This window comes from Tinamus guttatus, unplaced genomic scaffold, assembly GCF_059628265.1.
Source record: "Tinamus guttatus ecotype Peru unplaced genomic scaffold, ASM5962826v1 Tinamus_guttatus_pri_ptg000035l, whole genome shotgun sequence".
NCBI lineage: Eukaryota > Metazoa > Chordata > Aves > Tinamiformes > Tinamidae > Tinamus > Tinamus guttatus.
Window position 1 is genome coordinate 2867588 of NW_028288569.1, and position 15471 is coordinate 2883058.

A 15471-nucleotide genomic window follows, 5' to 3' on the forward strand; every position below is an offset into this window, starting at 1 on the left:
TACTCAATAGCAACAGCACAGAAATGGCCATAACAAAAAAAGAAAAATTTCAATGAAAGACAAGCTGTCCATCAGGTGTATAAAAGTGTGTGGAGTGGACATGTTACATGCTTTAAGTCCAAGTTCATTAACATGACTAACATCTGAAAGCTCCTGGAAACCACCTGCTACTATTAAGGATTTCTCCTCTATATAATACAACATAAACATCTTACTATCAAAAACACTTTCTTCAATATGTGCATTTTGAAAAGCTAAGTTAAATCTCAAAGCTCAGGATGTGGCGCAATGAATGGAAGAGCTTGAAGTCCCCAAAGCAACCCTTCCAAAATTCTTGTTCCTTATATATAAGCCTTCTTAACTTAAGATTAAAGCTGAATTCAAAAATATTCACATTTATGACTTTTATTTTTCAGGGCCACTTGGTCTGCGTTCCATTGCTCTGCATAACAGGGTGAAGATCCCCTTTCATGGATATTGCTAGGCTTAAGGCACGTAGACATTCAACAGCTACTACTACTGAACAGAACTACAACAGAAACTACTATTTTTTTTTAATAAATGTGGAAATATATTTATAAAACAATTCCTACAATTTGCCAATTCTAAGAGCTTTCTAAAAAATATTATATGAAAGATGTCTTCAAGCAAACCACTTAAATATTTTTAGGAAATATTTCGATGTTCAGAAAGAACTGATGAAATTAAGAATGAACACACAAGGCCGGACTGAATGCTATACCCCTTGTCACTTGAAAGGTATGTTCCTCATATCTTGTACAAAATCCATTTCCAGTAGAAAGTTCAATATCACTTTAATAGGTACACTTATTAATAAAACTCTCAGAGGTTTTAAATATCCCCACTGAAGCACAGAGAACAGCTAACTATATCTACTTTGTTATATGAAAAACAGCATCAAACCATATCCCTAGATGACATACAGATTACGATAAATTTTACAAATATTGCAACTAACAGTATAAAAATAGTATAAAAGATGGTAATTGAGAAAAGGTTTAGAAATATCTTCAGGCCCCAACACTAAGAATACTACATCCACCTCTAAAAATACTCAGACATTAACAAAATACATGTTTTGACACTAAATTATTACAGTTCTGTTCTGTTTTGACCTAAAATTGTTTCTGTTACCATCAGTTTAACTTCCCAAACAAAGGAAGGCATGAAAAAAATGCAGGCAGACTTTTAAGTGTAGCTGAACTAAGTCTAGAACAGCCTATTTGAACCAAAATTCTGATCTTTAAGAGGGATTTTCTCAAGACCTCAGAAGCTGAATTGCTGTTTCCCAGTGAGAATGCAGAAATGGAGCAGCACATTCACTTCTATTTTTTAAGACTTATAGTGGATTATTTTCCTTTCATCAAATAAGGAATTACAGTAAAATTGGAATGAGTCACTTTTCTTCCTCAAAACAAACACCATCTCCACATGCCGTATTGCCAGCTTTTCTAAATTCTAGATCCTATGCTACAAATTTGCCACAGTGCTACAGACACTAGGGGGTAGAGCACACTGACATCACCTATATCTTATTTTGTTCTCAACTTCTTGCTGGCTGCTACTTTTACATCACATTTGTGCTTAGGAAAGTAGCTCTCTATAATCTCCAGAACTATTTTTCATGCATATAGATAACTAACATGAATTATTGTTGCACTTTGATTACAGTGAAATAAGGATAAAAGATATTGGAGTTAATTCTGTGTTGCAAGAGAGTAAAAATAATTAAAAAAAAAAAGTCTTGAACACAAACGTCATGAGAGATCGTCTTCAAGAGCTTAAACTGAGAGCTAAGGAACTGCAGGTAGCTGGAGAAAACAGCACCACAACTGCACAGGAAGAGCACGAAGAGCTTGAACAACAGGCTATAATTTATGAGAAAGAGCCCATAACCGAGAGGCACTTGCAGGAAATCCAGAAGCTTCAGAATGAAATTAATAATTTGGTGGAGGAGGTTCATAAGTTCAGTCAACAACAAAAAACTCTAGCATCTTCAATGAGAAGATTCAGTGTCCTTAAAAAGGAATCTAACATAGCAAGAGAAATAAAAATTCAAGCAGAGCACATTAGAAAATGCTTGGATGAATTGTCAAAAACAGTGAAAAAAGCTGAAAATGAGCATGGCTCATCATCTGCCATAGTAAGAATTCTGACTTCCCACCATGCTTTCCTGTTCCAGCGCTACCTAAATGCTATGCTCGCATACAATGACGCTATCACTGCTAAGCAAGAAAAATGCAGACGATTTATTGTTCGTCAGCTGGAAGTTGCTGGTAAAGAGGTATCTGATGAAGAAGTCAATAATATGCTCCAACAAGGAAAATGGGAGATTTTTAACGAAAATCTGCTCACTGAAGTAAAAATTACCAAAGCGCAGCTCTCAGAGATTGAGCAGAGACACAGAGAGCTCGTCAGTCTGGAGAACCAGATCAAAGACTTGAAGGAACTTTTTATCCAGATTTCAGTTCTCGTGGAGGAGCAAGGGGAGATGATCAACAACATTGAAATGGCTATGAACAATACTCAAGAATACATTCAAATATCAAGAGAAAAATTTGGGCTTGCAGTCAAATATCGAAAGAGAAACCCTTGCAAAGCAATATGCTGCTGGTGCTGCCCATGCTGCAGATGACAAAGAAATAAAATATCTGCAATACGAATGGTTCCTCTTCAGTATAAACTGCACCAGTCTCTGGATCCCTCTGTTCCTCCGTTTTTCTTCCCACTTGCTTCTTCCCATTCCACACATCTCACCAAAATATTGCATTTTTCCAAACAGAGCTGGAAGAATGTGACAGGATCTCCACCTCTTCCTGAATCAGTTTACACAAACACACACTCACACAAGAATCATATGAATGGGTAAGAATGAGAGAAATTATAGACTTTTGTTCTTTCACACTTCAATAGCCCAACTTTTCTCCAGAAGATAAACCAAAATGTGGCAAACAAACTGCCTGTCATTTTGGGAAGCATTAAGAATACTGCTAATCTCAAAAAGACTGGCTTAATTGCCTCTTATTAAAAGGAAAAAAAAAAAGGTATTTTTAATTTCCTTGTCATCTTTGAGTGCTCATATTAACTTGGTTCAAATTAAGTTTTTCTTAAAGGTCTACAAAAATATCCATATATAAAGCGGATACGCTCAGTAAAAATCATGATCCTGAGGACTAAAGCAAAAAATGTAGCTAAAGGTTTCAAGAACCACATTGAAATCGGAACAGCAAAAGACTGCTGCAATACTGTCGCTAGCAGTTACTTCCAAGAAAAGTTGAATTTCAGATCAATAGAGGGGGGAGAAATGGGGGAACAGCTAGGAAAAGAAGCCAAAGGCCATCTTAACACCACGAAATAACATTAGTTTTATATTAGAGCAGGATGCGCTGTCCTTTGGAATGTGAAATGGACACCAGGTTATCTATTTTAACAGTGTACCTTAGGTGTTGAGGTGGTATTTTCTGAACATGTTAAAGACAGAAGACCACATCACCAAAACCATGGGGACGTTTGCCAGGAAACAGCTGAAAAGCCAAGTGTTAACAGACTGACAGACTATTCAACTATATAGGCAGATCCTATCAGATAAGGGAAAAATGACACTTCTATTACCCAGTGATAGGGCATACTTTTGTTGCTGTGAAGCCTGTGTTGCTAAGCTCTTGTCACTGGGGTCTCCCTTCACTGAAACCTCTTTTCTGAGCTGGACAGGAGCTGGTTGCAGCTCTCAGACACTGCTCCTCTGACAAGAACCGGGTCTCCACGAGCTCCACGGGGCAGCTGTAGACAGGATTAAGTCCTCCCTTGAGCTTCCTGCTCTTGTGGCTGAGCAAACCCAGCTCCCGGCCTCTACCTCATGCTCCAGCAGCCAGCCAGCACACGGCCCTCACTACAGGATACCAATGTCTTTCCTGTGGTGGGGAGTCCAAATCCCGACTCAATCTCAGATTTGGTTTACTTGCACTGCTACATGCAAGGCCAAAAGCAGCAGTGGGGCTTTTCAGACCACCAAGTGGTTCTATGACATTCTGCTCACTGCTGGAGAGGTCAGAATTTTCACTTAAAAACACAAGGTTAATGCACAAAGTACTAGAGAGGAAAAGCTCCCCTTAGAACCTAATCCTATTGCAGAAGACATCCATGATCAATACAAGAGCATGCACCTAAGCATCCTTGAAAGGTTTAAACTTGTCATCATGCTATCTTTGTAATTGAATTGACACAAAATGAAAAAAAAAAAAAGAATAATAAAGAACACTAAGAATTTTGTTTCATTTCAGTTAAGCTGTTTTAATGTTAAAAATAGAACTTAACACTTGTGCTCCATATTATACTTGAGTGATCTATGGGCTTCCATAGGTAACTCAAGACTCAGTTTTAAATACAGCAATTTAATCAAATCACTAACTGTAGCAAAATCAATGCTTTTAAAGAAGAATATGAAATAAATGTGCAAAAGACATTCTTTTAGACTCCTAAAAACCATTATCTTATTCCTTTACATTTAACAAATATCACATTGGTCAGTTTTGTCAGTCTCTATGCCACTTAAAACGCACATTATTTAATCTTCAAGTTCTGCATTTTAAAAAGTGGAACATAAGTAACATCAGAAATCCTTGGGCATACGCAAGTATCTGGACATTCCCATTTAAAGATACATGGAAAACGTGAAAATGCTAGTGGCAAAACACATTCAACATTTTAGATTACAGACTCCAGATACTATATACCTACGGATAAACTGAAGGTTGTCAGCTGCTACCCCTTCACATCTGCAAGACTTGCAATGGAATCCAATCAAAAAACACTACCAAGGGTTACATCATAAGTGAACACACACATCCCCATTCTTTTGTATCAGCTCCATGAGACGGGGACAGCTGCCCATCCTCCAAGTTCCAGACTATCGACAGTGTTTGCCTCCCGTCTTTTTATTCCTACTTACTTTTTACTTCCCATGTAGTGTTCCTTAAAAAAAAAAAAAAAAAAAAAAAAAAAAAAACTTTTTCAAGCTTTAGTTTCATTTATAATGATGCTGTTGCCATGCCTGCATGTCCATGTATCCCTAATCATTTTTTTTTAAACTCAGATAATTTAAATCACATCTGCCAGTGGGGCTGGTGTAACAAAGATAGCATGTTCCCATCATTTAATGAAAATAAACAGACATTTTACTGTCAACACCTTCGCTATATATCACCTTCACTGTATATCCTACGTGGAAAACGAGCTGATAAAAGGCAAAGGTATCTAAAAATCTCCTTGCAAGATTTCATAGCTCTACAATCCACAGAGGTATTTTTAGTTACGCTTTATGCATCCTGCTGTTTTTGTTCTTTTCCCACCTTCTAATGAGGTAGATTAATGTGTCCCCTGATGTTGCAAACCGTTGAAATGAGGGGGAAAGCTAAGAGCAGCTACCCTTGGCCTCAACCTGTGCCCGAGGAGAGCTCATTTGTCCTCACGAAGCAGCTGAATTAGCAAGATGGGAAGTACACCACTGCTTTCTTTTCCAGCAGCAGGTCTTTTTGCAGTGCAGAAATAGCAAGTGGACGTGGGGTGCTTCTACCTTACTCGATCCCACTTGTTGGCTTCTAGTCCATACCCAGCCCCTCTTGGCACTGAATGAGAAATCACTGCAACACAATTCTAAACGAAAACCAAAGCGCAACTGAGATGCAAGAGTTATTTCCAAGAAACTCCCCAAGAATGCATTCCTAAACTCCTATGTGCTGTTCAAAAGCACAATCAATACCACTTTAGCTGGATACAGACAGAGAAATCAGAACAAATGGCATTGCAATGCTGCAAGACAGTGAGCAAGGTGAATGGCTTTGATTTTTTTCTATTAGCACACAATTAATTTTCATATTTAAAGACTTATGAAACTATTCCCATGCTGCCAGCTTTAAAAACAGATGCTTTCTTTCCACCTCAGCTTAAAATTACAACTGAAATAACTGTTTTCAAAGGAGAGAAGTCTAAACATTAAACTGAGAAAGATTATTTACGCAGCAGAGAACATAAATCAGACAATGGCACCACCAACACTACTCTATTAAATAACCTCCCTCATCTGTTACATATAGCCACCTTTATAATGTGGAAACAAGTCAATAGGAAATGTGAAGAAAAAAGTGGCTACAGTCAACAGGCTCTTATATATAGCATACATATATGCACACACAAATATGCAAACATATGTATATAAATATATACACACACAGAGATACCCCCACATCTTTTATTCCCATTTTCATTTTTAGAACACGGGGCACGAAGGGAACCTCCCGCCACCGCCAAGCCCTTTCAAAGGGAGGCCCTGCTGCCCACCTGCGAGGAGCAGCTCCCCCGGGGTCAGCAGAAGAGCAAAGGAGCAGAGCGGCCGCCCCACGTTCACCCGCACCCCGGGCAGAGCCTTCACACAGGCACCCTGAGCCGGGGGGGAAACGCATTGCTGGGCTGGCCCTTCACCTCACACGCACTTTTAAATAGGCCACGTTCATTGCAAAGACGCTGTAGTTATAGGTTAAATCATGAAGGAAATTCAAATTTCAGTAACGCTCATGGGGGGTAGCTACCTATCCACTAGCAACTAAATAATTCAAGTAGTTTACAGAGAACAGCAAAACAGCAATGGACATAATGTACATAAAGAGCTGAGAAGGCAGAAAACCACATAGACTTGTGCAAAGCTTTTTCATAATAAGTGTATTAACAAATTAATTATCATAACTAAAACTTGCATTACCATCATGAGAATTTTATAGAGTACTTATAATGATCAGAATTTTCTTTATCTATATGGTTATGCAGAACAGCAAATTAAAGCAGAGTTACTGGTAAGCTAATAAACATCAGAGACTTTTGTAACTATATTCCCTCATCCTTGAAACAACAGGTAGAAAAGTAGATTTCTACCAAGAAAAATACCTGCCTAGGGATCCATCTGGTATAAAAATACCAGCCATAGCATATGACCTGCTAAAATTTACTTTGGTAAGAAATTGTGTCGAAGTTTCAAAAAGTAAAAACAGGGCGGCCCATACTTCTTATATTTCCTTACATATTACAAAGTGCAAGTGGTTAAATCACAGAAGAAAACAATTATAAAAAGAAAAAGAATTAACCTGGCAGACTCTCATAAATCCTGATGACACCAACAAAAAAAAAATGACCAATAGGAACCTAAGAATGACTTAAATTTTACATAATAGACTGATTATCTAAAGTATTTCTGTTTTCCTACACTGCCTTCATGGACAAAGCAAACATTAAATAGGAATATGGCAAAGTGAAAACATTCCACTTTACTGAAGCAAGTTTATGACCTTAGAGTAATCCATACCACAAACAAACAACAGCCAAAGCCATCAGAACTCTTAAGGTAAGTCTTTTAAATCAATATTGCAACCACCATGGCTGGCAACAGATAATATATTGATGCCATCACACTACATCAGTTTGAGTTGGGTATCATACTGAACAAGAGCAAAAATCTTAATTATACCCCGACACTGCTGCAAGACAGTGTCCACTGTAGTGATCTTGTGCCCACACTGCACAGTCCAGTCCACTCCTTTTCTATTCCACTTCTCCCTGGACAGCGAGCGCTCAAGGTCACTGCCTCCCATCCCTTCCTTCACTGGGGAGCACGAGAAGCAGCACATTACCCTTTACCTTCTCCCTTTCTTTTCCTTTCTTCTGCCAGCGATGTTTCTTTTTCTCCCCCGCAAAAAGCGGGTACACACACACAGGCATCTATGGGATTAGGGCATTTCATAAAACAATTGACAAGGACGGGAGAAAAGGCAGCAAAAGGGAGAGAGGGCCACTGACCCCAGCCCAACTTAGCAGCAAAGGCTGCACCCCAAACTCTTTGGCAGCAGGTCCTCTTCTTCATGATAAAGACAGACTCCTCTGCCCAGGGCAATTTATGGTGGCAATTTGGCACCAAAATCATGAAGAATGCAAATGTTAGCATGTTAAATGTTAAAGCTGACAAAAAACAACAGATGTCCAAGGAGACATGTAATGATATAAATGCCACTTATGTAAAGTGCTTTAGAGAAAAATATATTTGTTTTGATAAATAACTACATATTACGTGGAAATGTTATATTTCTCAAGGAAAAAGAAAACAATACTCTCAGGAAAACTGAGCATTAAAAAAGTCATAGCAAGTGTCTTCTCCCTTTTTTTTCCCCATAGGAAAATATACACTTAAAAAAAAAAAAAAAAAAAAGTGATACTACTCTTAAACCCCAAAGATTCTAAAGTATTCCAAAGGAGATAATTTTCCACCTAGTTCACAAAAGTACTTCTGATCCAATTGCCCAGCCCTCCAGACATGATGATTAAAACTGCTTCACTGCACACCTTACAATACTAACTAGACAAAATATCCAAAATTATGTGGAAATTTTGGAATATTACTTGGTTTGGAATCCAAAATTATTCTCCCACCTCCTTCCCACCCTGATTCTTCCAGATATGCATCTTGTACACTTCTCAATACCTACATGATAAATTATAGCTACAGTATCCCCTTTGGGGACCAAGGGGTTAAAAAAAAAAAAAAAAAAAGGATTTTCAACTATCTTTTTAGACTCTCTTTGCAAGGACAAATTCGTATGGGTAGAGGTGAGAAAGCAAAACTAGATGGAATTCCTCCACCTTGCCTACTCTGAAAGGTGACAGAGAGCGGAGCGATGAGCTTGCACGCGGCACGGCCTCCACTCCATCCTAATATTCAGAACACCAGTAACTCTACAAATGAAACAGATTAATAGCTCTAGTAGGTCTTTATTGACTTGTCTTGGAATTTCTATTTCAAGTTTTGCTTTTACATCTGCTGAGAGAGTCCAGAAACATAAAGGTGGATTAGGCAGAAAACTACCAACATTAAAAGCGACAACATTAAAAGCACAGAGTAGCATTCTGGGAGATCAGAATTATGGTCTAGAGACTAATTCCTCCATCCATAGGGGTAGCCTCGCTACCATCAATACCACTCCAGTACCATTCTTTCCTCATTAGTTAGTATAAAGAAAATGTAAAATACTACAGAGTATAGCCACAAACATGTTATGGATAACCTGATAATTTGAATGGTTATTCCTATGAGTACTAGGGTTAAATGTAATAGGGAAAAGAATAAAAAAGGAAGGAAAGAAGCAAGGAACCAAGAGGACTTTAGAAACCGAGCAGCAGTATATTTCAAGGCTATATCTTAGCCATACAGATTTGATTTCTCTTGATTCAACTGGAAAAATTAGTTTTTCCAAATAGATGAAAGCCCAGAAACACAAAACAAAATAGCAAAGAAAAAAAAAAAAAAAAGGAAAGAAAATGTCTCTTTGCAGTAGAAGAGGAAAAGTGGAGGGGGGGGAAGAAGGGAAGCAGGGTAAAGGACAGCAAGCTGTTGAGTACATCTAACACCACAAATACAGCAGCTCTACTATTGCCTTTGAAATCCGGAAAGGTCTTTCCTCCATCTTGAGTACACACTTGCATTTAACTGTACAAGGTACTGCACATAGCACAAGTTAAAATAAACAACATTAGACTAAAATTTAGAGCTTATGGTTGAAACTTTAGTACATTGCCTCAATCTGTGCTTAATAAAGAAACATGAATATCCAGTATAAATACTCATTTGTTTCATTTCAGTACTGCTTTCATCATTCCTCAGCGAACACTCTCTCCAAGGGAATGAAAGGCAGTGAACTATGACTTAGTTTTTTTCAGTAATTTTTAATAATCATTTCTTAGTTCTAATAAATATTACCTAATAAAAAATTGTGTTTTGTATTTAAGCCTACAAATAACGCACTACCTAAATTCACACGCCTAGAGAAAACAAAAAGCGCAAAAGGCCTAATTGGTTTTCAGTTTCTCCTTGTTCCTTTCAAGTGCTGGAGGAACAAAGCAACAGCCCACACAACAGGGACCCACTTCTGGAGCAAGACGACCACAGAGCAGCGTCTCACCTGGCATGAAGCTACAACACTGTTCCACAAAACCAGAAATCAGTTATGCTTTTCATCGCAAGAGCATGACAGAGAAGGGACTTACATGAACTATACTCCAGCTTTTCTAGATTTAAAACATTCAGAGGTGACTGCAATGTTTGTACCAAGTACTGCCCTTCCTCTATGCACGTACGAGCTCCAAACACACTAATTTTAGCACCAAGTTCTGTAAGATTTTATGTAATTTATTGCTGCATACACATAGAGTATGTGATATTACTATTTATGATCATTATTTATTTAAATTTTATGCTTACAGTTTATTTCTCTTTAAAAGTATTTTCCAGACAAAGTAATGTTTTCGCTCTGAGGTATACACAAACAACAAAAACATGGACCTCTTTAGAAGAGGGAAAAACATCAGAAAAATAGTATTTTCACAGCAATTTTGGAAACCTGACATTTCCCTTATTCTGCTCTTAATAAATATTCCTTTTTCGGGATTTTTTTTTTTTTAAGAAAAAATGTACCTCTATATATATATACACATATATATATATATGTGTGTGTGTGTGTATATATATATTTTTTTTCCCCTCATATCCCTACAGGCAAACACGCGCACATGCAATGGGACTCTTATTTGGTGAGTATAAGTGACATGGCTTCACCAGCACGCCCCAAACACATCTTCAGGCACTGGGAAGTACATGGAACCAATTTCATCTCATTTGCTAAGCACTTTATTTCCATTCCACACACACATTTCCACACCAAACACTTATTGACCAAGTCCTCCAGTTTCACAATTTGCAGGCTGCACAGTATGAGATATCCTTCAAATACTGAAGACATTTCTATGGTTTATGAATTCTGAAGATGCCAGAAAACAAGGACAATGTCACTAGAGAATACACAATTCAGGATGCAGACTCATATAGGGATCATTAGACTATGATCTACTGGGCTGCTTTGCAGAAGTGGGACGCTGCAAGAACAAATTATGTTTGAGGGCTTGATACTCAATCAATTTGAAGGCAATAACATCAATGAACTAAATTTAGTCACTATTAGACTTGGTTAATATACTCTGCCTTCTGATTAGATATTGACATGGTTTGAAAAGCAGGATTAAGTCCCAGGAAAGCAGGTACAAACAGTCACTATTACAGCACAGAGGGTTTTTTTTTTTTTTTTTTAGGAAAATAGAATTATTTATTTAGAAATTCTGCACAGTTGTAAACTGTCACATTTTCATTTTCAGAAAAACAGATTTGAGTTGAACTACCTGCAGTAAGATAGCTTTACTGCCTCTCCTTTATCATTACCATTAAGACAGCAATGGAAGTTAAAACCTCATCTGTTTTTCAACACAGCTTCTGCTAGCTTTCTGAACTACACTGCATTTGATCAAAACAGATTAGACAATTCTACTTTCCAACCTCAGACCTCAAAGAAGTATCATCATTACTTCTTAAAAGAGAGTTTTCTAAGCAGAGATTCTTAACAGTATTACTGAAACACTGTGTAATTACTGACTTGGCAAAAAAATTATGCCCCACACAAAGAGATTGTCCTGATAAACCATTTCCTACTTTAAGTTTTTATTTTATAGCTTTAAAATTATTTTTTTCTTGCCACATTTTTCATAGCTAAATTTAATAAAATACGCTGTAGCTAATAATATTTTTTGGAAATTTATGAATAAAATTTATAGCTGATCTGTGGAGGAAAAAAAAGAATCTTCTGAAACCTTCAACTTTTTTGAATTAAAACACATGCACTGAAGCGACAGTGAAAGTCAAATATTATCAAAGCAAGCTTTCTACAGTGGGGTTTTGCTGATCATGTATCAGCAGCACCACCATGTGTTAGGTGAAGAGGACGTTATTTATTGCCAAGAGTTTACTAGTATTATAGAATATAACAGTTACTAGGATTTATGAATTTGATGTAGGCCTAAGCAATTACAAGATTTTTTGCACAAAGCTGTCACACCAAACTTGCATAGTCTTACCATACTATTTGAAGCAACACTAAAATCTTAATTTTTTAAAAACAATGCTTATTTTTTTCCCACAGCTGCTGAAAAATAAGAGAAAAACTCCCCTGAAAAGGGCTATATAGAGATATATAAAGTCCAATAGAGAATGGATTAGTATATCTCCATCTGCAACTACAGAGGAAAAGAAAATAGGAAAAAGGAAAGAAAAAATAATTTTGATGGCTATTCCCTGTTAGAAGAATAAATATTTCAAATACAGTAAAAAGAAAAACTGTAGTATTAGCAATAATACTAGAATGCTGCCCAAGTGCTGCATACTTATGTATACTATACATAAATTCTTCTTCAACAGAATTATTGAAACTCAAAATTTACTAGATTTCAGATTATTAGAATATTTACTTATATTACTTACACTAACACGGGTTTCCCTGATATCTTCGGGCTGTTTAAAACTTCCATCATGGTTTGCTTTGTTTCTTCCATTCTTGCTATGTCACTGGAATCCACGACAAATATCACGCCATAGGACTCAGCATAGTAATTCTTCCAGATGTTTCGAATTCGTTTGCCACCTCCTAAATCAAAGATGGTGACTTCAAATCGTCCCTGTTTAAGGTCAATCTTCGAAAAGCCAACTGTTGGAGCTACATCTTCGGGAGACTCTGTCAGAGTTCAAACAAGAAAATCCTCAGTAAAAAGTTTCCTTAGTGATTTAAAGAGGAATTTATATTGTGATTTGTGTAGCAAAATTTATGCTGCGATGGCAAGGGACAACTTCTCCTTAAGTGGTGACATATTGCTAAGCACATATTTTACATTAGTATTTTCCTTCTCCTCACGTAATATTATTTTGTATTCATTTAAATAGGAGAGCCAGGAAAAAAAAATGCAATTGACTGTGTGTTTAAGCATTTACAATACACCCTGAACAAAACCATGTTTTTGTGGTATTAATCCAAGTTTGAGAAAGAATACAAACAAAACATTTACTGCATTATGATTTAGAGTGCTTCACATTCTGCAGTAACCCCCCTCCAAAAAAATAAAGCCTCACATACAGTACTCTCAGTTGCCAAAACTGCTCTAAATGTTCAAACCAAGGGCTGAGATTAAGTGAATGCCTGATCAGCTTTTAAAGAGTCTGAGACCAGGTTCTTCCGAGGTGTAAAGTACTTCATTCCCTTTATCCAAGGTCTATTTTTGTTTGTTTGGCTTTTTTTGATGTTGTTTTGTTTGCCATGAAAAATGGTTTTTGCTGCAGCTCTATATTAACACTCCTGCTGGCTGTCTCCCTCTCCAGCTGACAGAGAGATCCCTGCACCTGCCTCATAACACCGAGTTGACTCTATGGGGGTGACTTAATTGAATTTCTGCAACTGCTTCATGGAGCTTGGCAGTACAAGGTCAAAGAACCAGCCATAAAATGAGGCTTGTAGAGATGGAGAACTGAAGGCAGGGCTAAAAGCAACCTGAAAAGCAACGTGAAAACCAAGTCAACATCAGCCAGTCACCACCAGGCTCTGGGGGGAATCCTTGTTCCACCATAGACTTGAGATTCAGAACAGACAACGGCCAGAGCAATGTCAATCATGACTCCAGCAAGGAGACGGGGACACCTCTTTGTGAAAAATTCCCGCTTCAGAACTAAGCATATTTGATATTGATTTGATATTTGGAAGAATGTTTTGCACTGTGAGCCATATGCATGTGCTGAAGCAAGAGAGAACAATGAGAACTTTAGGGTTTGTTAAAAGCCAAAGAACTAGTTACTGAAGATGCTGCATTTGCAGTGATGTCATTGAACAACCTTCGTTGTAAAAACCCAGCCTCTGTAGTAGCTGCGAATCTATTTTTGCAAGTATGACTCTGAGGACTACGCTGACCTGCCCAGGTTTTAAGAATCCTAAGACTTGAAATACACATGGAACGGATTTCTGCTAAATCTGCTGATCATAACTGCAGTCTCCTCCTAGAGGCTGTATGGCTGTTGCACAGCTTTTATCAAGCCTGAAGACTAACTGAAGGTCTACAAGCCTTGGTAAAAAGAAAAAAGAAAAAAAGAAAAAAAAAGAAAAACACAGAAAAACACTTTCTGGACCAAATGCTATTCAACCTATGGTACTGAGCCATGGGTAACATAGTCACAGAAGTGGACACCATCTTTAATGGCATTTCCCATTAGAAATATCATATTCATCTTTGTCCTGTTCTTCCAACAGGACATCTTCTAGCAGTCTTTTAGGGAGAAAAAAAAATCGTCACTTTCTGATGATAAAAAAAAGCAAGATCTACCTTGAAACTCAATGAAAACTAAATAATAAATAAATTTAAATAAAAATAAATAATAAACAAACTCAGGTTTTCAGGATAAAAACTCTGGGATGTAAATGGGAGAATATTCATAGCAGCCTTGTTGCACAAGATACCCTCCCAAGACTTCCTACAATCTCACGAAGGGAGAAAAATCATAGTGAATATTTGTTTTTATAAGTACCAGATTTATGTCAATCAAATTATGTCCTGCGTGAATGTGTTATTGGAGAGGGACAAGGCAAAACACCCTCCAAGGTTAAGTGATCCCTTGGTGGAGAAAATATATAGAAAACTGCATGCATGTTTCTGATTATAAGCAATGATATAAAATATAATTTTTTAGAATTGCCCTTTAAGTTCTGTGCACACATATGCATTTCATTCTATAGGATCTTTTCCTAATTACATGTAGTTACAACATGGATCTTGCATTTAGTTTCCTAACATATGCACATTACTGGATGGTCAGTTTTAGTTTTTAACTCATTTGGAGGTCTCCACACAAGGGAGCCTGCGAAATGCTGACTTTTGCTATCAGACTCTCATAGAGCAGAATGCCATCTCAGAAGGTTTTTTTGTAAGAATACATGAGGGAGAGATAAATTAAGAGATTAGGCAAAAACAATAGAAACAGTAAACTTTTACTCTCTCCTTGAAAGGTCACTTTAGATGATAAAAATTTATTGCATTACCTCCTTGAATCCCTCGAACTGTAGCAGTTTTGCCAGCATTGTCAAGACCCACCATGATTAGCGTCACCTTCCTCCAAAAGGAAAAAGAAAAAAAAAATCATTTTTTCCCCTCTACCTAAATATCACTCAATATATTAAGTTTTTGAATACATCCAAACATCACATATTTTATTAAGTTTCTGAATACATGCATAGTAAATTTACCCAAGGTAGCAGAAAGAATAGGTTACAAATCTAGTACCTACTAGATATGCTGTATATCTGGTATTCAGTGTGTCAAACCATCTTAATAAACAGAACTGTGGATGAAATAAGAAGCCTTACACTATGCTATAAGATTCATGTGTGACAGTGATTTTGCTTTTCACTTGAACTTGATTGCTGGAATTTAATTTTATGGCATTTTATGCAGTATAAAACCCCTGCATAAACAACACAAGCCACTATAAGCTAAGTGGAA

General features: G+C 37.1%; 2 protein-coding genes across 2 annotated transcripts in view; one reads left to right on the forward strand and one right to left on the reverse strand.

The window, feature by feature from the left end:
- Positions 1–15471, reverse strand: part of ARL13B (ARF like GTPase 13B) — a 42822-nt gene that overhangs the window by 23166 nt on the left and 4185 nt on the right. Inside the window, exons 3-4 of the mRNA XM_088533520.1 lie at positions 15012–15082; positions 12419–12668 (exon numbers count right to left, since the gene is read on the reverse strand). Coding sequence (XP_088389646.1) covers positions 12419–12668; positions 15012–15082 — 321 coding nt within the window. The remainder of the gene's footprint in view (positions 1–12418; positions 12669–15011; positions 15083–15471) is intronic.
- STX19 (syntaxin 19) lies at positions 1754–2696 on the forward strand. Its single transcript, XM_010216647.2, has one exon. The coding sequence runs from the start codon at positions 1781–1783 to the stop codon at positions 2654–2656; it is 876 nt and encodes a 291-aa protein (XP_010214949.1). The 5' UTR covers positions 1754–1780; the 3' UTR covers positions 2657–2696.